Source organism: Pelmatolapia mariae, linkage group LG3_W, assembly GCF_036321145.2.
Source record: "Pelmatolapia mariae isolate MD_Pm_ZW linkage group LG3_W, Pm_UMD_F_2, whole genome shotgun sequence".
Classification (NCBI taxonomy): Eukaryota; Metazoa; Chordata; class Actinopteri; order Cichliformes; family Cichlidae; genus Pelmatolapia; species Pelmatolapia mariae.
Window position 1 is genome coordinate 56718449 of NC_086229.1, and position 22156 is coordinate 56740604.

The window sequence follows — 22156 nt, forward strand, 5'->3', positions numbered from 1 at the left end:
GCACATAGTTTAATTAAGGATTAATAAACTATTCTTATTCTAATTCTGATACACCCCAAATCCATCACCCTGAGTCTGTACGCTAAACCAAAGAAAGGTGGCCGTGCATTAATGAGTGTCAGAACCACCGTCCAGGATGAGACCACAAACATCCATGAGTACATCAGGAAGATGGCCACAACAGATGATGTGCTTAGTGAATACCTCAGGTAGCAGACACCTGAGAAAGAAGGGGAGAAGGGGATGAGATGAGCCATCATGGAAGGACAGGCTGGCGGTACGTACCATCAGCAGATACAAGAAGTACTTTTCAAACCTCTCTACATGAGGTTTGAGATTTTTTCAAAATGTTTAAAGTTTCCTGATTTTGCTCTAAATTAAGTGTCTTCTTAATCTCATCTTTCTGTTTCTGTAACTCTGCCAGTTGTTTCTCGACTTCCGGTTTTTTTTTGGGTCATTTTATCATGTATGTACTGCGTTCTAAGCAGACGGTTTTCAATGTTTGTTTGCAGCTCTGAATTTGCTGCTTTTTTCTTTAGTAATTTGTTTTTGCTTTCTGTTATTATTTCTTTCAGATCCATGTATCCCTTTGCCCTGTCACTTTCTGTGTTCTTATCCACTGACTGAAGCTTGTTTTCAATATCCTCCACCTCACCATCCACCTTATCCCTTTGTTGTTTGAGTTCATTTTTCACTTTCTTCAGTTCGTTTTCCTGTTCAATCAGTATATTAACCAGCTCCTCCAGGTCTTTCAGCTCTTCCTCTTTCCGCTGTAGTTCTTCCGACTTCTTGTTTTCTGCCAACAGCTGCTCTTTCTCTTTCTCCTCAGCTTCATCCTCAGTTTGCCTCTTTTTCTCTGCATAAGTACAGAGTTAGTTATGTAAAAGTTGTCTGATGAAAAGGTGTTACACACACCTTGATTAAGTTGTCAATCAAGGTGATTTTAGTTGTTAAAAACTTGAATTAGTACAGATTTGGTGACATCTAGCAGATAGACCAATATGATTACCTTTGATTTTGCTTTGTCTCCATATCCACAGAACAATGACTGTTGTACAAGTACAAATGAGAAAAACTGCCAAAATAATACTGACACGGAGGGCAGAAGAAGGTGGAACTGCAACACAATCACCTAAAATTAAAAAGACAAGATAATTAAATTCATAGTAACTTCCAAAAATGCTCAGACATGCATTCAAATTGTAAATAAAACAGATAATCATTTTATGAGACACTTAGAGCCTATACTTTAAAAGAAATACCACAAAGACAACCTGTTGAAACATGAAGGACCTTCCCTGACAGAGACATCTTCTGGATGGCAGCTGATGTTACTCCAAAACCAGTATGTATCATTATGTACCGACTGGCTGGCTTTCACAGATGTCCAAGCTACCAAGTCCCCACATACATCACTTTACATTACTTTGGACTGTGTGCTGAAAACAGCAGTACAGTTTCCCACTTCTCTTCAATCTATGTTTAATGAGCTCAGATGTTATTTCGATGCAGAAATGAACTGTGTTGACTGAAAATGGTTTTCAGAGTTGTTTCTGACCACAAAAATTATTTTCTCTTCAAAATCATGACAATGTTTAAGGCACTGCCACCAGATGGTCTGAAGATCACAGCCAGTCAATGTTTCACAGACTGGAAAACTCCTCCCTCTTCAGTTCAGAAAGACTCAGCCTCACTGGGTGGTTTTCTTTAATACCAAACATGAATTATGAAGTAACTTCATCAACTGTCAGATACTGGATTGGTTTGTGTTACATCCACTGACCTTTAGGCCTCTTCCTGCAAGAGAGTTGCTCTCTCCCTCACTCTCTGTTCCAGGTTTCCACACCTGATTGACACCGCTGAGCAGCATCAAGATCACTTGTGGAGCAGCATAATCCCCCCAGCAGCAAGTGTGTTACTCTCTTTGTCTTTTGGCTACTGAGTCCTGGGACACATTAGTGCTGTTTTTGCTTTCTTTGATTTGTGCTTTGGAAGCCAATTTTACAGTTTAGTCATGGTATTTAGAAGTTAGTGGAAGTTTGGTAGGGGTTCTCTGCCATTTCTTTTTTATGTGAACCTTGGAGTTTTTGTTTGTTGTTTTGGCCTTGGAGACCCTGGAGATTAATTTGCTTCCTTTTCCACTCCTACTTAATTTAATCATGTAAAACTGTAAGAATTTTAAAAAACCGCTAAATAAATTTTGATGCACACTTTATTGTTTGTAGTCTGAGCTTATAAACAGCTTGTGCTATTGCCCTTGTATTACACCTCTCATGCCCCATACAGACAAAGTCAGTTTGTAACAGTTTGAATTTATCATTATATAAATTATCCAGTATTGTTCTTTCAGTTTAAGAAAATAGAAATGTTTCTTATATCAAATTTTAAATGAATTTAGATTTGCATTTAATTTCTTTGCAAGTCTTAATAATTATGAAAAACTGACTTTATTTAACTATAACATTTAAATATTACACTTCAGATTTTTTTAATCAGTTGTTAATCAGAGGTTGTAACATAACACATCTTAAGACTGAATCAAATTTCAGAAGAAAACATTACCTGAAACATGCATCTGTGTCTCTCTGCTCTGGTTGATATCCCTTTGTTGGACTATACAGTTGACAGTATTTCTGTGTCTCTTCTCCACAGTCACTCTGCTGCTGACAGTATAGATGTCATCAGGACCTCTGAGGGTCTCTGTAGGTCCAGCAGAGTGGCTGTTTCCATCACTGTCCATCCACAGCAGCTCAGGCTCTGGATACCAGCCTGCAGACTTACACTGTAAAGCCACTGCACTCCTGTTTATGTTGACTTCTTCTACTGTAGGTAAGGAAAGTGAACCTGAGGATGACAAAGATAAGAAGTGTTAATTCATTCACAGAACAGTGTATTTGATTAATGATATCAGCAGTAAAACATGTCTTAATCAGTGCGGAAAAAAGTCCGGTAAAACTTTGACTGCTTTTTTCAGTGCTGACCAATACTTCACTTCCTTTAATTGTAACATACTTGGTAACTCAACCACAACGTGAGAACAGCCGTGTGAGGTTTCAATAATTTACTCCTGCCAATAGTTTACCTCCAGCAGGCTTTGTTACTTCAGCTGTTACTGGAGACGAAAACAAAACATGTTCCAGTGTAGTTGACAAAGGGTAGCAATACTGGGGTGTGATAAAAGAAAAACGAACAAGGAGTTGGGCCACCAAGCACCATCTGAACTCCACTGACGTAAACTAGAGGAATAAACACCTTCAGTTATTACACCAAATAACACATACTGTCATGTGGTGTTTTGATGATGGTTGTGGAGCCCTGTCTAACTCAATGGTAAAAAATCTTCCATATGTGTTCATTTTTGTCTCAGGATAGAAATGTGTAGTCACTGAATAAAGGTGATCACATATAAAGCAGCTTTATATTAACAGTGACTCTTCCCTGTAAATGCACAATTGGTTTCCATCGCTTGCATTCAAACATTCGTAACAGCATAATAAAGTCATTGGGTGTCCTTACTACAGGACAATTATTTGTCATCCATCTGTATCTCACAGTGTAATGAAAAATGTCCACTTACCAACAAGAAGTTCAACAGTAGATTCTTTGGACTCTGAGGGAAAAAAGCATCTATATCTGCCATTATCAGAGTGTTTGACTCTAGTGAGTTTCAGTGAAAGGTCTCCCTGCTTTAGTTTCTCAGTGGACAGTGATGTCCTTCCTTTGTAAGATGGGTTTTGATTAACCAGATGGTCTTGACCCTCAAACCACACATGGACAAATCTGGGATCCAGGTCAGGTCTTCCCCACTCCAGACTCTTAGAAACAGCATCTGACGCAGAGTCAAGGTAGCATGGTAAGATGACATCCTCACCAACTACTGTGATTATTGTTTGAGATGATGTTACTGTTTGAGACTGACCTGAAAGGACAGGACAAAGTTTGTATCTCACAGTTATGTTTATCTAATGTTCTTAGATTATCTGCAGCTTAAGCTTGACTGCTCAGTTTCATTTATATTTTTGTACACCTAACAAATTATAAAATATACACAGCCCTCCAAGAAGGATATATTTTGTGGAAAGTATTTACTTTAGCTGATAACGTTTGTTTAGATGTTACCTGTCCTTATATCTGTCAGAAGAAGTAGGATCACAGTGTGGTGAAAAAACAAAGTGCATAGATGACGTTTCAAAGTGAATTGACCACATTGGGAATTTATCCTGGAGTTCTGGAAAAAGAATACAAAGTCCCCAAATTTTAATTACTTAAAAGTATATCATGACTTTAAGACAGCAAAAAGTATAAACAAGTAAAAATATCAGCTGAGATCACCAATAACAGGTGAACAAAAAATACTGATCATCTTGTAAAATTTATCCAATGACATGAAACAAAATACCAATTTGAATACTGATGTAGACTATGCAATAAAAAATGCTTTTATTGCAAAGCTTATTTTGTTTTCCTTTTTTTTTCTGCCACAGACCTTCCTTTGGCAATCTGTGTTTTTGATCAGCAAAAACAAATATACCTTAAACTGGATACAAAGGGTAAGTTAGTCATAAAAACAAAACAAAAGACAACTTACCAAGACTGCCATTTTGTGTTAGTTATACGCTTGATCACAAAGTCCAGCACAGCCAACACCAAAAATAAAGGTAGACTAAGACAAGGAAGAACAAAGTGTTTAGATTCTGACATTAAACTACTTCCTGTTTAAGAAAAGAAAGCTTTACTGGTTGGCCGTTATTTTTATGATGGCTAACAGAAGAAAAACTTAAAATATAGTATTCTATGTATAATGAAAACTTAGCTAACAAATAGAGTTAACACAGTTTATAAAACAAGAAAACCAGTTTGCAATTTATCAAAATAGAACTACAATAAAGAACCACCATTAAAACTAAAATAAAACTGTATTTAAGTAACATCACACACTTACTGGTTGATTTTCTGAGTGAGTTTGAAACCTGCGTTCAACACGCTGCACAGAATCTTCGGCTGTGCTGAATGTGAATAAGGCAAGTGTGTACTTTGACCGCCTGCGTACCATTTAGTGGAAGGATCTGCTCCAACTATCATAAAATCACAGGCTATCGTGTATAATTGTATTTGACAAGGGTTGTTCAACAACACATTTACACAGACATGAATATTAACTAACAATTAAATGACGAGTAATGTATAAATGCATAGTAAATGATGAAGAAACACTCACTGTGTGATGTCTATAATCAGCTGCATTAAGAGTCATTTGATCCAGACCTAACTAGTGGTGCAACGGATCAAAAATCTCACGGTTCGGATCGGATCACGGTTTTAAAGTCACGGATCGGATCAATTTTCGGATCAGCAAAAATAGAAAAAAAAGACAAAAATTCTACTCCCTGTTTACTTATTTAAGTATTTTTTGCCTATTAAAAAACATTCAACTGAAGACTCATTCCATGCACTTATATAAAAACAAATTAAGGTGCAATATGGACATTATGGACCATGCTGGGCAGCCTCTGCATCCTCTGCACACAGCCATAAACAACCAGAGGAGTCTGTTCAGTGACAGGTTGCTTCTCCCAGTCAAGGACCAGCAGACTTAAAAAGTCCTTTGTCCCACAAACTGTTTAACTCCTCGCTGGAGGGGAAACGGGGACAGAGGGTGGGGGAACAAGTAGCTGTAGTGCCTTTTCACTGTGCAGTAGTTTTTGTTAATATCCAACGGTGTAATAGACTCACAATACTTAAAATGTGCCGTCCCCTTGTATTCTTATTCCTATTTATTCTGTTTATCCATTTTGTATTCTCTGTATTTGTATATTTCTGCTCACATTCTGCAACTTCTGTCGGTGCTGTGCTACTGGAAACTGAATTTCAGTTTGAACCCAACCGAGGGTTAAATGCCGCAAACTCCTCTGCTCCGCTACTTGGACCGCTAGCGTTGACCATAACTACCGCTTGACAGACTGACCGCGCGCACCATACAAATACTTTTTTTTTCTTTTTCGAATCTTCGGATCACGTGCGTACCGAACCGTGGAGTGGGATTGGTTCGGATTTCGGATCAACCGTGATCCGTTGCACCACTAGACCTAACTATATGCTTTAGCAAAAAGAAACATTTAAAGTCTACTCTATATAGTGTCTGTCTCCCTAATCTAAACTGGAACCTCACGTCTGAATTTACAGTTATTTTTTGATTTTGACATACTGTATTAAAAGAACTGACTTAAAATGAGACAGAAAAGTTCGAGTTAAAGTCATATTTCTTACTGTAACAACCACAAACATGTTTAATGAATCATTTTAACCATAACTTGAAATGCAAAAATAAATTGTGCATTTTAAAAATATATGCACAAGTTTTGCAAAACTCAAAATTACATGCAGCTATTTAGCTAAAAATGCAGCCTATGTGTTTTTTCTATAACCATTTCAAACTATTGCCAGAACAATCAGGTGTTCTGCATCAAATAATATGCCACACAAATTATTTGTGCCACTCCCCAAAAAATTGTGTCCACCATTAGAAAGAGGAGCACATCACAAGCTGATACCTGCACCTGCTGGCCTGACAACAGTTGTATCACTCCTCCTCTTTTCCACCTGATAACAGCGTTTACACTGCAGTCTGTCTTTGGTGGCTTATTGGTAGCAACTGTGACAATTAGCAGTTGCCTCATTGTTCTGACACACAAAACAAAACTAATGACAACACTACACACTAAAAACACAAAACAGTAACTACACACTCCAAATATGCTAAACATTCCAAATCTCTCACATCTCAAAGGAGACAAGGCAGTATCAAGGTTATGGGAGATTGAGAGAAAATATTGGAAAAACTGAGTTTGAAATAGCAAAGCTTGTAGACCGAGTCTAAAACTTTAATTTATTACATTCAACACGCTAAACTTTCAGGATTAAATTAATTGTACTGTTTGGTTAGTGGATACTAACCAACTAACTCGCAGGTATGTGATTATATGTGATGACATAGGGTGAGGTCAGTGGATTGTCAGTGTTTTTCTTTTGGGTACAGGAGTCTCAGAAATGATGCTCATATATGAGAATGTCCTTATATAGACACAGTAGTAGTGGGAAAATCTCAGGATTGCAGAAGCTAATATGTATGTAAACACATAATTAGATAACATAGTTATCAAATAGTGAGCCGTCTGAGGTCTGTCATCATATGTGCTATTTTTTTAAGGTGTAGGACTTATTTGTATCAAACTGTCAATCAAATCCACACCACTGCTATGATTAATAACTGAGATATAGTTTGATGTCTGAATTGCCGTGTGATTTGGATGTGCACGCGAGTCCATTTGAATCCAGAAATTTTAAGTAAAATCTTTTAAGTGCTTAAGTTTTACATAGATCTTGGTATATGATATACTACTAATATTGTTACTGAGTTTTTAATAACCCTAACCCTGTAGCTCAGGTGGGCAGAGCAGGTCAGCCACTAATCAGAAAGTCTGTTGGCTGCCTCCTGGCTGCATGCCAAATATCCTTGGGCAAGATACTAACCCCATGTTTGCCTACTGGTGGTGGTGGTCAGAGGGCCCGGTGCCGCCAGTTTCCAGCAGCCTCGCCTCTGTCAGTGCTCCCCAGGGTGGCTGTGGTTACAATGTAGCTTGTCATCACCAGTGTGTAAACCAGTAAGGCTATCAGACAACACATCAAACTGCCAGGGATAATATTTAATCTGAAAATTATATAAAACAAGTATACAGCAGCAAAAGCATTCTCCTTGCAGTTTCACTCTCTCTTTATCAGGATTAACCTTTAATCATAATAAAACTGGGTAAATGAACATAGCAGAGATAACATTTATTTGTTTACAACTTCTTCAATAAAACTTCAGATATTTGTAAAATCACCTTGTGCACTTTTTACTTTCACTCTTGATTTAAAAAAATATTTTGGTTAGGTTTCAGTAACCGGTTCAGCGGTTTGGTCTCAAACATGTCCATTTTGCAACAGTAATCCTTCTCATTGACAAAATAAAAGTGAATGATCACATGAAACAAAGAAGTTCTTTGAGCTACAGTTTGACAAAAGGGGTACTTATTGAGTCTCTAGTAATTAAACCAGGCTGTGTTCAGTTTAGACAGAATTCCAGGCCCTGGGATACAGACAGAGTATTACTAGCACAGTGTTCTTTAGATATAAAGACAACGTTATACTCAATATTACTTTTAAGATTCAAGAAAGTTTGGTTCATTTTTTGTGCATACAGCCTCTTTGCTTCTTTTAACCTCTGTGAGAGGTTTGTCCTTGCTACACTATAAACTGATGCCTCGCCAGATTTAAAACCTTTGTTCCGAGCTCTCAGCAGAGAACGAACCTCTGTGATTGCATACCTCAGATTCAGACCTCAGCTGTTTTGTAGCAGTGTGTACACCTGAGACTGTCACCTGTCTGTCTGTCCTGCACTCTCTCTCTGTTTCTTTCTCTCTGATTGTGGAATAAAAGTATGAACATGTATTTATAAGTTACACTTGTGTTTGAATCCTGCAGCTTATCACACATTTGATTTCCATGTGTGATAAGCTGCAAGTGTCCAGAGTGAGAACAGACTGAGGGACCCACTGCTGCACATCATCTGTGAGGCTTTGCACCCCTGATGATCCACCAGGACAAACTCAGCAGTGTGTGAGGAAGAGGAGGAGGAAGAGCCAGCAGCAGCTGACAGATGGAGAGAATAGACAGACTGTTCCCTGTTTGTGAAGGACTGCTAGGAAAGTTTAAAATAACTAATTGTCTGTCCTGAATCAGTCTTATTAGGTAATGTTCAAATAATGTTATCATTCCAGTGTTTTCAGTGTGGGAGAAAGTACTCAGGGCCTTCAAGTTACACACTATGAAAGGCAGCAACAAGTTTAATATTCAGAAACCTAAAGTATGTATCAGCAGCAGAATGGAGCTAAAAATAAATGTTTGTTTCAGTTCTACGAAGCTTTGAGAATTTTGGAATAGTAGTACTACTGTGTTTCTTCCATAGTATTGCTGTAATAGACCCTGTGCATGAGAAAATGCTGGTTTGAGACCGGATGTAGGGTTGTACATTTCCTGTAGCTATACTTTGCGGTCAATCGCTACTGTGAAGACATACTCCCAAATCATGTCCAAAACTCGAAAACGGAAAGATCGCATGAAGTTACAAAGAGCAGAAGTCAAGTCAAGTCAAGTCAAGTTGGCTTTATTGTCACTTCAACCATGTACAATAAGTTTACAGTGAAACGAAACAACGTTCCTCCAGGACCAAGGTGCTACATACAACATAACAGAAGGTGGGAACACTCACCACTGTTGTGTCATAAAAAATCTAATGATCAATTTTGACGTTTAAAGAGTTTAGATCGATCAGTTGTTTACATCACTCAACACAAGCAGAACTGCATTACAGAATCAGAAGACACATTGTCCACATTCAGAAGCAGTAGCATATGCTAACGTGCACATAGTCTATTGTTTATATGCTTTATATATATTCTGAGGTAAGTTGATCTATAGTGTGTTAAGGTTCAGGAATTGAGGAGATAGACCAAAATAACCACCACTGATCCGGCCGGGTGCAATTAGACGACATTTTAATGAATACACATATGCGGAGCCAATACTGTTCAGATTCAGTATTGAACTGCCTTACAACAAGAAGTCAAAGGCTTTATAAGGTTGGCAGTCTCAATACAGCATACGTCACTCCAAAACCACAATGACTTTAACACAGTTTGAAAAGATCATCTTCTCGTCTCGATCCCAGGTGTCTTGCTGTTGTCCCCGGACGCTTGCTTATCTGTCTGGGACATCAGGCACACTTTCTGCACAACCTGTCACTTACGCCGGCACAATTTTGCAGTTGCAAGCAAAACATGATTAAACTTTCACCTAACTAAATGAGTCTACCTACAATGTGTGTGTATGTGGGTGTATGTGTCAACTTCTGCTTGCACTTTGTTTCACCTTTCTGCTCCCCAGCTAGACCTTGTAACCTCTTCACAGAAGGCCAGCATATACTGAAACTATGTGTGTGTGTATGTGTTTATGTCTGCACATACACGCTGCACCTTAATTGACCTCAACTTAAGCAACCAGACTAAGGCCATCCTGTGTGTGCCGATCTTGACATATATGTAAAATGTATAAAACAAAGGTTTCAATCTAATACAACTACTTGAAGCATAATCAAAGCTTAATCAAAGATAAATGCATAATAAAACACCCTGCTCTTGGCTTACACTCAGACTCTGCTTTCGGTTTCACTTCTGCAGAAGCATGCTCTGCAAGCCCTGGTTTCCTGTCAGCCTGCAACTCAGCCTCTCACTCACCGAAAGGCACAGAATGTAATACCAATATTAATAACAAATGGAATGGTAATTCTAATTATAAAAATAGCAACAAATAATAGCAGTAAAATATCTTTCTCCTTTCATTCCCTCTCTTGGTGACCCTTGAAAAGGGTCACCACACTTATATCGTTACTCTGACCCTCTCTAGAAACGCCAGCTCCCCCTAAGAACACACATGCTCCAGGTTAATCACACCAAAGTATCAGTGAGCCTAAAGTTGGTCAACGGCAGGAGAGAATAAGAGTGCGAGCAGAGCTCAATCAGCACTCCTCCCTCACCCCTCAACCCAATCATACCCGGTGAGAGACCCCTTACACTTGTGAATCTCTAGTGGTCTGTCCCTTTTCTGGGTCCCTCAATTGTTCTCTTCATTTAAACCTGATTCAACCTAATATTACTCAAAACATGAACCTAATTTCGTATTTGGTTTTTGACTTTTATTTCTATATATTACTCAACCTTACTCATCATGTATAAAACTCTCAAAGTGCTGCTTTCACCTCCACTTCCTGTTGCTCCCCTTAACTGATCATCAACATCCCGTACTGTCGCAGCTGAATGTAAGTCACCTTTTACAAAAAAAATCATCATATACACTTATTCTACTACGAGCTCAAAAAACTTCAATCAGCTAAGTGTAAGCATATAATCAATAGCTCCTAAATAAATTGCATCATTCCTGAAAGCTGAACTCTAACTGTATTTTAGAACTCACATTTCCTGTGTTATAACCTGTTCTTGGTATAACATTTTATTTCATTTTGCTGCTCTTAATGTCATGATACACTCTAATTTATACTTTATCAGACTTAACCAAAATACATAAACTTCCTCCCTTTGCTTCTGTTTTAAACAACAACTTGGTCACTTCAACCAGCATTTGTTATTCTGTAACTGCATCTTATATAATACGACTAATTTAGAGCTGCATGTGTTATCTCAATATTTTACATGTCACACAATTTAGTTACAAGCAAACTCCTATTCAGTTCCTCTTTTCTGTCACTTGGTACTGGGCCAACTCAAATTCAGTTAAAAGCTAAAGCAATTTCAGTCCCTTGGCCTCAAATCAATACTGTCATGTGTGTTAAGAACTCCCTATGTCTGTAAGCGTGCGCAACCTTCACTGCTCTGTCATCTTGCACAATAAATTGCTCGGATATTCTATAAGGATGTTATGTGTTTGTATAGTTTCTGCCCAGTTTGACCCATTTAGCAGAAGTCAGCCTGTTTAAGGCTCTGATATCTATTCTGTATGACTTAAAGCAGTTATGACATGGTCTGATTTTCTCACCCAATAAAGGAATATTTAATATATCAGTCTACTCTTCATTCTATCAGACACAGTTATCACAGCTCATACATTTTCTTTTTACACATATATGTAAGCAATGAGCCAAATTTAGCAATGCCAACATATTAAATGAACAAAATTTGTCTCTTATATATAATACATCTATATATACACTGTCAAAGATACTTGTCTTTGAGTGAAGATTTAAGGTGATAGGAAATATAAATAACTGTTGTTCATGTTTTTACAGTCTTGTGGTCTCAGCCTCAGATACTTATCAAATCAAACAAAGCTCATATAAAAGCAAACAGATGAACAAAAAATGTTCTCCTTCATTTCTGTCAAACAATGCTGTATGAAACATGTCATAGTTGTTAGGCAACCTGAGCAATGCAACAGAGGCTAGACTGTCCCATTTCACGCCTCGCACTTCCGGTCTTCTCGGTCTTTGGAGGTGAGGCCAACGTAGATCATGAAGGCCGGGTCCTCCAAGGACCCTAAATTGGGACACAGCTAGAGACATTACTGAAAAAAATGGAGGGCGAGGAAGACTTAAGCTCAATCTGTTTTGCCTAGTTTGCTCTGTTATAGTTCAGTGTTTATTAGATACTCCTTGTGTCTTCACTGCCTGTGTTTAAGATAACTAAATGAATTTAACAGAAATGGATGTCATAATTACATCCAAATAGTTTTCATCATTCTTCTTTTTATTTTATAATTATTGGGTCACTGCTATGGGCTAATTTTTATTTGATAAATTATCCACAGGGTGTGTCTTCTGGAATAACTGAACTTTTACTCTATCCTCTTCAGGGAACAGTCTGCCCTCATTTCCACCTTACTAATCCTCTGCACTTCATGATTTATTAACTTCCCTCCATCCATCTTTTTCTTTCATTTTTTTAATTCTTAGGCTTTTTAAATTACCCGTTATTTTCTCCCAGCCTCCCAGCCTTTTCATGCATTAGTACATTCCCATCTACCTTAACCTGCTGTCATTCTCTCTTTAAATACATTTGCGATAAGTCATTTTCTCCTTTCTTACTAAACAAAATGAATACAATTTATAATAAAGTGAATCAAATGTATCAATTTTGTGTAGATGATACTTATATTCAACTCATTGTTTAAGATACATAGTTCACATAATAAAGTTAATCATTAAGTAACACAGGTTCAGTGCTTTCTACCACCTGTAGTTGCAAGTTAATCACTTTTTTGGTGCTACTTTTGTTTTCCTTTTTTGTCATCATGCTCATTATATCCTCTGTTTACTGCTGTTGTTTCTCCAAGTTCAGTGGTAGATTCTCCAGTTTACATGGACAGTTAATAGATGAACTTCAAAGAAGCATGATTCTTCTCATGGAAATATCCTTGGGATAATAATTTTTAAGGAATAACCCAAAAACAAAAACACCATCAAACAAATTGGAAGCCTTTCACTAAAAAAATTCCCTTTTTTAGCAAATTTTTGTCTTTTCTTTATCGTCAACCTTTACTTTATTGTTACTTTATTCTTTACTGTTTGTTTTTATTTTTATGTACTGTTTACTTATAGTTTAGATAACCTGTAAACAATTTAAAAAGATTGCTCTAATAAATGTTCATGTTGATGAATTTGAGTTTTTATGAAACAAGTTAAAAGCAGCAAAATCAGTAAATGCGTACAAGCAACAGAGCATGCTTTTCAGACGTTTTGAAGACAAAACTGAACATAAAGAGGTTAACAAACAAGCAGCAATGAAAGGCAACTGCAGCAAAACCTATATTGGATGGAGTCTGGGTTTAGACAGGCATTAATAGAAAAAAGAAGTTCTTCCAATTATTAGAAGCAATCTTGCATTTACAACTATCAACGGTCCAATCACATTTGAGCACCTGAAAATCAGACACTGTATATATATGAATGACAGTGAAAAGGTTTTGCTAAATGATTTGAATCAAGGTTAAATTCTGCACTTTAATCACATGTTTGTTGCTTGGTTTAAAATCAACTGTAGTGGTATTAGTAGTAAACAGTAAAGTAGCAGTAAATTATTTCTTTCTCACTGCTCTATGACAAGACAAGTTGTATCACTTTAACATTCTACCTCCTCCAGCCTCAAGTCAATCACCTCTAAAACGCATTCTGATTTTGTCTTCCTTTCTCTCATTCTGCTTATTATATCCTCTATTTGCTGCAGCTGTTTCTCCATATTCAGTTGCAGATTCTCCAGTTCTTCCTTTCTCTTTTCCAGTTTACGCTGAGCAGTCAGGAGACTTTGTTTTTCCTCTAAGTATCTTTCTGTTTTGTCTGTCTCTTTTTCTTTCTCTGTCTGTGCTATTTTGATCTCTACCAGCTGAAGCTTCTCTTTGTTCTCTGCCAGCTCTTTAATTGTCTCGTCTAACAGTCTGAAATCTTCCTTTACTTGGTGATTTCCCCTCTTCAGTTCCAACAGTTGAGCGTTGAGCTCTGACAATACGTTCAGCTCTTCCTGTTTCTTCTGAGCTTGTTCCTGCAGCTTAGCTGAGAACATGTATTGCCGTAAAGATGGCACAGATGAAAGGTCAGGATAGAAGAAATATTTAATTAAAGATAAATACAGATTCAAACTCTTGATAACATAGAAGTTGTTTAAATTACGATGTAGTGGATGTGGAAATGTCAGTTAATATAGAGCAAAGTCTCAAAGTGGCTGAAGAAAACTGAACATAATATTATATACTTACCCAGTTTTGACTTTTTGCATTTACAGAAAAAAGCGATACCTCCGGAAGACAAAATGACAACAACAATGCCACTAAAAGAAACATCCGTCACATTGAGGATGTAAAATTTTGCAGCAAAGTCTGTACCTGAAATGATAAAATACATAAAATAATGTTTTTGAAAAATAACACATAAGATGACAGACTATCAAAATATGAGTAAAAAGACCAGCACTAAACATAAAATCTACCGTTATCTTTGTGTGCATTTAAGCTCTTCCTATTAAGAAGTGAATGAAAGAACAGGCTAAACAAATTGTATATTAAGAATGAAATCACGCATTATATATAATGTATGCTAAAAGTCTGTGACAAAACAGAATATGTACCATTCCTTCCATCAGGTGGATCCTCTATGCCACTTTTGACATTAGTCACTGAAAAGGGAGAGAGTTCAGTGTAAATAATGTTAAACATGGTCATAACTTTATATATTTTTCCTTTTAAGACATCCTTATATCTCACCCACAATTCTCAGATGTACATGTCTTAAAATGCTTAATACTTTCTGTAAAAATGCTTAAAAGACAAAAAAAAAGTATAATGAATTTGTTACTGCTTGATTGTTACTGCTAGCAGGTAATCCTTGAGCTATTTCAAAAGAACCAAATTCTCTTTGCTGTTTTACCCATATCCTACTCCCTATATGCAATTTTCTATGCTTTGTGCACCTTTTTCCATAAAAAGTAAAAAAAAAATATCAATCTGTTGCTATTCTCTGTAACAGAGTTGAGAGCCACTTCTAGGAAGCTTCTGCAGCATACTACAATACATGTGCTGGAAACTCAAGCGCTGTCTTGACTGGATAGAATCAGCTGTATCAGCAGCACCACTGTATTTCAGGAGTAAGTCTTGAATTTGAAGAGAAATATAAGAAAAATATGTTTTATCCATAAAATATGCAGACTGAAAAAAATACCATAATTGTTATTAAAACAATTTTGGCATCTCTGATTAATTTGATGACATCCAGATTTGAAAAACAACGAAGAATACTTGCTTCTATTGTTGTTGGAATCATGGGCCTGCCTCCACTAAACGTAGTACTAAAAATCAAAGGCCATAGAGCTATGCAAATATTTTTTGTTTTTTGAATTTTGCCATGAACTCACATAAAATCACTGATGTTGGCATCAGATGATCAAATATTAATAGTACAAAATTTTGTAGTACAAAACACTAGCGCTAGTATATATAAATATTAATAATTTAACTCTTACAGGCTAAAATCAGCACAACATGTGCAACCAAACAAGAGAAGAAAGAATGCAAAAAAAGTTGACTTTGCAAGTTAATCCGCTTATCATTGTCATGCACCATTTTTAAAATAAATGAAGATATCAGTATAAATGTTTGTATATAGTATTTGAAACCTAAAGACTTCTACACTGCTACACACTAAACTTTAAAGTAAATTAAAGGTGGCACACTCTTACAGAGGTCTGACTGGTTAGCTGATATAGGTTTTATACGTATGGATATATCATCCTGAACGCAACCTCCTTCAGAGCAGGTTAGTTGTTATGTTGAATCAAACCCAGGGTTTAATCTGAGATTACTTTAATAAGCCGAAACTCCTACTTTTACAGCAGTAAAGGTCTGTGATACTTATAGTGGGTGACGTTTATGAGATTTTGACCATGTCAGTGTTTTGGTTTTGTTACAGAGATTTTAGGAATGATGCTCATATATGAAGAAGAGGTATTAATGCATTCTTGCATCGTGTTTTTAATCAATTATTTCAGCAATAAAATGTTTCAATTAGTATGGAGACAAGTTTGATAAAAACTCCAACTGTTCATTTATTGTGTTCAATACCTCACTTTCTAACATGTTTGGTAACTCAACCACAAAATGGTCTAAGAGCAGTCATGTGTTCTTACAGTAATTTACTTCTGCCAATAGTTTACCTCTTGCTGGGAGAACAACTTTTTCTTTTGTTTTTATTGAAATGTAACTGTGGAGGCTCATGGTTCTATGTCTGTCGGTGTCTCTGTGTGTGTGTTCCTGTTACTTCCTGTTTTACTTTGGCAGTCTCCTGTCTGTGTGCACCATGTGTTCTGTTGCTCCTCTTATTTGAAGGTATCTCATCTCGTGTGTTATGTTTAGTTTGCTTCCTCTGTCTTATTATGGTTATTCGTGTCATATGTGTTACTCATGTATGCTCATTTCCTCATTATCCTTCCATGTATTTATGTCAGTGTCTCCCTTAGTCCCATATTGCGATCTCCCTCATGGCTGCGTGGCTCTCCCTGTTTCCCCATGTATTTAGATTACTATGTTTTTACAATTTAGCTTTGTATTGCATTTTTTTCCTCTTTCAGCAAATAAAGCTGTATTTTGAGTTTAGTCCCATTTCTGTGAGTTTGTTTTGGGGTCCTTTCCTGCCTGCACACAGCCAGTTGTGACTCTTTCATATTTTTTGTTGCAGTGTACCGAGGAAAAAGTGCAAAATATCTCCAGACCTACAGTAACTGTATAATGAGTATAAATTATTCACCTTAGCTGACAAAGTATGAGACAATGTTACCTGTCGCAATATCTGTCAGAATGAGTAGGATCACAGTGTGGCGTAAAATACAAGAACACAACTGAGGTTTAAAGATGAGTCTGCAAAGTTGGGGCAACATCCTCGATTGCTGCAAAATGAAGTCCAGAAATATGGGTATGATTATTATTTAATTACTGTAAAAAGCACATACAAGTGTATCCACTGACAATACTGACAGCTGAACAAAGTAACACTGATCAGGTTTCACTGCAGTATTCTACAGTGACATGAAATAATAATGCAAACTCTGCATTAGAAAATCTAAGAGAAATTTAAACAGTGATTTTTCAATGCACTTATAATTTTAAGTCAAGTCAGTCTGAAAAATATCTCTTATGATTCAGGATACAATTATATCATGATGGCCATTTTATATCAAGTAGGAAAAAAAAACAACTAATATATAATACTACTGTAGTGCCTGTACTGAAGCATAAATTTCAATCACAAAATAATGTTTCAAATTACATTTTGCCATTCTGGTTAAAATTTTAGGTGTTTTAATGTGCAAAGTATTGCAGTTAAAATGACAAAATTCTAGGACATCTTTTGTTTTAAACCTTAAATTAGCAGGGGTAAACAGGTAGCAAACATTGTACTTCGCTATGAAGAAATATAGGAAGAAAACTTGCATATAAACATGTGTAAGTCTAATACTAGTACAAAACAGTAGAGCTACTATGGCATTTACATTAAATAATTTAGAACGACACAAAAGAAAGTAAAGAAATATTTAAAAAAAAAATAACATTATGCACATACCATTTGGTTCTCTGAGTAAGTTTTCACCGTTGTGCAACACTATACACAAAATCCTCGTCTGTATTGAATGTGAAAAGGACTTTAAACTCCTGTGTGCTCTTTGGTTGTAGCATCGGCTCCTAAATTGGATAGATGATCACACTACTATTTGTTTTACACTGCTGCATCAGCATCTACTATATAACTATCATACAGTCTTTTAATGTATAACTGTATATTACAGCTTTGGGTTACAGATCACACAGCAGTGGTTGGTGGACACCTGACATCATTTAGCATTATGAAAAAGAACCATCATGACAAATCTGATGAAACACTAACATTTAAATTTCCTCACATATAGACACTTTCTACTAAAAAATATTTACCTTAAACACACAATGTCTATGCTAGTTTGATCCAGAAACGAATAGGAAAGAGTATATTTATTCTGTTTCTCCAAAAATCCATACATGAAGATGAAAAAAGGGATGAAATAATTTTTATTGAAATAAAAAAATGCATAAATATATTTAATTCCGATATAATAGCAGATATAATAACTCATTATGCTGACTTAATTATTTGTATTATTGGTGCTAAAGGTCTTCTTTTAATTCACCCATTCACACAACCTCTTATTTCTATGTAAGCATTTTTATTTAACATTGACGCTATCACTCCATAAAAGCTCTGCACAACATAGAGGAGTCACCTCGACAGGACGAGACTCAGCTGTACATCTGCATCAAGGTCACTTTTTCGAGGATGCCAGTGCTCACATTTGGACAGAGAAGAGAGATGGTTTGAACAAGGAGTGAAAGAAACCATCTATGCCCACTTTGAATGACCATCTTTGGGCAGAGGAGGTGACTCAGACATCAACTGTCAGTTATCTAAAATGCCTTTTGAGATCCCTTTCCAGGTGCCTGAACCACCACTAACATTTTGAGTCAGGTGAGCTTGATAAATCACATGATGAGGAATGGTGAGGAAGAAAGTCTCACAGTGGTTACACACACTGTGTTCAATAAAATCATTGTGTGACAGCACTCTTCTGGGCCAGTGTTGGTTTGTTCTTATCCTCCATATTTAGAATTCGGGACAAGATCTAAACTGCTTCTCATTAAAAAAACCAAACAAAAAACAAAAAGCTGTACTGGTTGAGAGCTGCTTTTACCATGAGAAAAAGAAAAACATTATAATAAACTATTCTTCATTTTGTGAAAGCTTAGCGAACACACACACATAAGTTGAACAGGAGTATAAGACAAGAAAACAAGTTTTGAATTTCTGTTCACCAAATTATTAAAATTAAAATAGAACCACAGTTAAATGCCTCTTGAGAGAATTTGCACCTATGTTCAACACTGTAAAATTCTTGACCGTGTTGAACATTAACAGATGTGTGTATTTAGACCACATTTTTAATATTTAACACAGCCAAGGATTATATGTACAGTGTTGAACATGTGTTTTCAAACTATTGTTTACGTGTCTCTGTTTTAGTTATCACACCCTGCCAAGGAAGAGGAACAGAGTTTACTGGAAGGTGGGAGAGTACAAAAAACAAACTCACAGCATAAAATATGAATGCTGTGAAGAAAGAAAACCTCCATGTGACCTTGTATCTTAGCTGTGTGTCTGAAAGTAGTATGAAACTATGTTAGGAAACCCACGGAATAAATAAGGGAAGGGAAGGATGACCCATTTTCTAAAGACTTCCTTGCTTTAACGGACTCTTTTAACCTGGCTCAGTGGGTTAATGACCCAACCCATGTTAAAGGACATACCTTGGACTTGGTTTTCTCACATGGTCTGGACATTTGTATCGAGGATATAAGTGACGCTGGGATCTCGGATCATTTCCCAGTTATATTTGGTACTGTCGTATGCACTAATGAACTACATCCTGTGGCTCTACTTCGCCAGCTACATGTAATTAATGCTGAAGTGGTGTCAAATTTCTCTTTTTCCACCTTCTCTCAGCACGCCGACACACATGACGTAAAGCGTGCGTGGTGTCATTAAGCCAACACTGAGGATAGATTCTAGGGCACTTCATTTTAATGGGGGCAACAGTATCAAGGATTGAAGAAAGTAGGGATAACAAGGTTCCTGTGACTATGTCAGTAACTTGGGTGTACTGCTGGATAGCTTGCTCAAACTCAATAAGCAAGTGTCTGCTGTAGTGAGATCTAGCTTCCACCAACTGCGCCTTGTCTCTAAGGCTAGGCATTATGTTCCACATGAGGACCTGGAGAAGCTTATTCATGCTAATGGAACCTCCAGGTTGGATTATTTTAACTCCTTGTACTACGGTCTTCCCTCTTCTCTTCTTCTTAGACTGCAAACAGTCCAAAATCCAGCAACCCGCCTCCTGACTGGTACCAGGAAATTTTTCCCTATTACTCCTGTTCTATCTAGCTTGCATTGGCTGCCCATAAAGTACCGTATTCAATTAAAATACTACTCCTTACATTCAAAACTATTAATAAATTTGCGCCAAGTTGTCTTAGTGAACTTCTCAAACCACATACTCCTGCTAGAACACTTAGATCTGCCACTCAACTACTTCTGATGCCACCTAGATCTTGGCTGAAGCCCCGGGGTGACCGTGCGTTTGCTTTGGCTGCCCCGGTACTGTGGAATACCCTTCCTCTCGACCTCCGCGCATCTGATTCCATTGCACTGTTTAAATCAAGACTAAAAACCCACTTATTAAATCTTGCCTTTCCCTCTAGTTAATATTTCTTTTATGATTTTATATTATGCACTTTTATGCTCATTTAATTTCATGTTTGCTCTGTACCTGTTGCTTTCCTATGTATCAGTGACAGCTACCTGCTTGCATACCTAGTACTTGCTTTGGTCCTATTTCTATTATCTTCCTCCTATTCTCTATGTTACTTGTTAAGCACCTTGGCATACCCTTGGTTTTTAAGTGTGCTTTATAAATAAAGTTTATTATTTTTATTAGAGGGTGACAAGACTGCCTCTAAGCTTCCTCTCAGATTGTAAGAGCATGTTTTCATTGCAAGAAAAAAACAGATTTATCTGACATTGCTTTTTGGTGCAAGTATCTGATCCTAAGCTGTGTGCCGCTACACAACTATCATAAAACCACATGAATGTATAATCATATTTTATAGTGCTAGGTGGAAATCCAATTCTTCTTAATTCTTGAGCAAATAAAAAGCCAAACAATACATAACCAATTTGCAGGTTTATGGGTTGAGCAGCATTCAATCCCTTCAGGGTCTCTGCTTGAACCTTGAATTATGAACATCCTAGGCCCAACCCCTTTTATAGTTTTACTGTTGTTCTGTTCCTTCTTCTGTAAAGGACAGAAAACAAAAACACCTCTCTCTGCTACACCTTAATACTCTGTGTTCATCAACTGTTTGTTCAGTTATTCAAAGTTAGTTCAAACTATCATGTTCTGGGCTATCTAATCAAAAGTATTAGCCTATCATTTATGTGTGTAAGCATGTTTGCATTCACTCCTAAGCACTCTAAATCCTTTTCCTACGATATTCCAATCCAGACAGTCACGTTGAACGAAGCTTATGACCTTCACAAGACTGAGTGGAAACTCCTGTCAGCACAATTGCAATGTGTGTATGAAAATCAAAAAGAAATCAAACATTTTCAATCCTAACATCTTCCCTCCTTTCACCAAAGCATATGTTTTATTCAAGCTGCTGCCTCACAGTTTCCCCTTCAACATGGTATCTTCTTATGAAGTCCATGTCCATGTCCTGTTTATCTTCTAAACAGGATTCAGTTTGTTTTAATCCTTTGGCTTAAACATGAAAATAACGATTTCTGCCTAAATTTTACCGTACCTAAATTATCAAACACACAAAAAGTCATTTTTGTTTGACACATTTCCATGTGTCAAACAAAACCACAATTAGGAAATTAAAAGAAAAGAAAAATGTAATCAGATTATTTCTCAGGACACCTCAGCAATTCTCCTCTTGAGTATATGTGCTCCGGGCCTGCAAACCTGTGTTTAAGGAATAAAATCAATTTAATGATCCTGTCAAATCTTTTTGAACTCCTGGCTCCACGCAGAGCCTGCTTTCTTGGAACTTCCTAGAAACAAAACCTGTGTGTTAACATCAACTTCACATTTGAAACTGCTCATCTCACAGAAGACTAAAGTAAAGCATTCTGTATCTCCTCCCTCTCCCACAAAGCATCACATCTTCACAGTTTTGCCATCACATCAAGTTGTTGACATTTAGTCTGTCCCCCCCACACCTGACCTCTTTCTAACTTTTTTCTACATACATGCATTTAAAATATAATTTCAACTTTAAAATGAATTCATTAGTACAAACATTCATTTTAGCATAATTCCTTTAATCCAGTTATATAGAATACTTTATTTTACATTTTTCCTTAAAAGCCTGTGTTTGTCAATCAAAGTTTACCCAAAACAATATGTTTTTAATAAAT

At 36.7% G+C, this 22156-nt stretch overlaps 1 protein-coding gene across 1 annotated transcript; it reads right to left on the reverse strand.

The window, feature by feature from the left end:
• Positions 1–108: 108 nt before the first annotated feature.
• LOC135932659 (butyrophilin-like protein 10) lies at positions 109–5943 on the reverse strand. Its single transcript, XM_065470201.1, has 5 exons — positions 5880–5943; positions 3578–3919; positions 2563–2844; positions 625–856; positions 109–220 (listed from the first exon to the last, which is right to left on the reverse strand). Exons 1-5 carry the CDS (start codon positions 5941–5943, stop codon positions 109–111), a joined length of 1032 nt encoding a protein of 343 aa, XP_065326273.1.
• Positions 5944–22156: the final 16213 nt, after the last annotated feature.

Bases quoted from the DNA above. Each gene is read 5' to 3' on its own strand.
- LOC135932659 (XM_065470201.1), bottom strand. From the start codon at position 5,943: ATGGTCAACGCTAGCGGTCCAAGTAGCGGAGCAGAGGAGTTTGCGGCA. The intron at 2,845-3,577 runs GTAAGTGGACAT...TGTCATCCTCAG, and splicing joins TACTGTTGAACTTCTTGTTG to GTTCACTTTCCTTACCTACA. The intron at 857-2,562 runs GTAATGTTTTCT...GTACTTATGCAG, and splicing joins GACACAGATGCATGTTTCAG to AGAAAAAGAGGCAAACTGAG.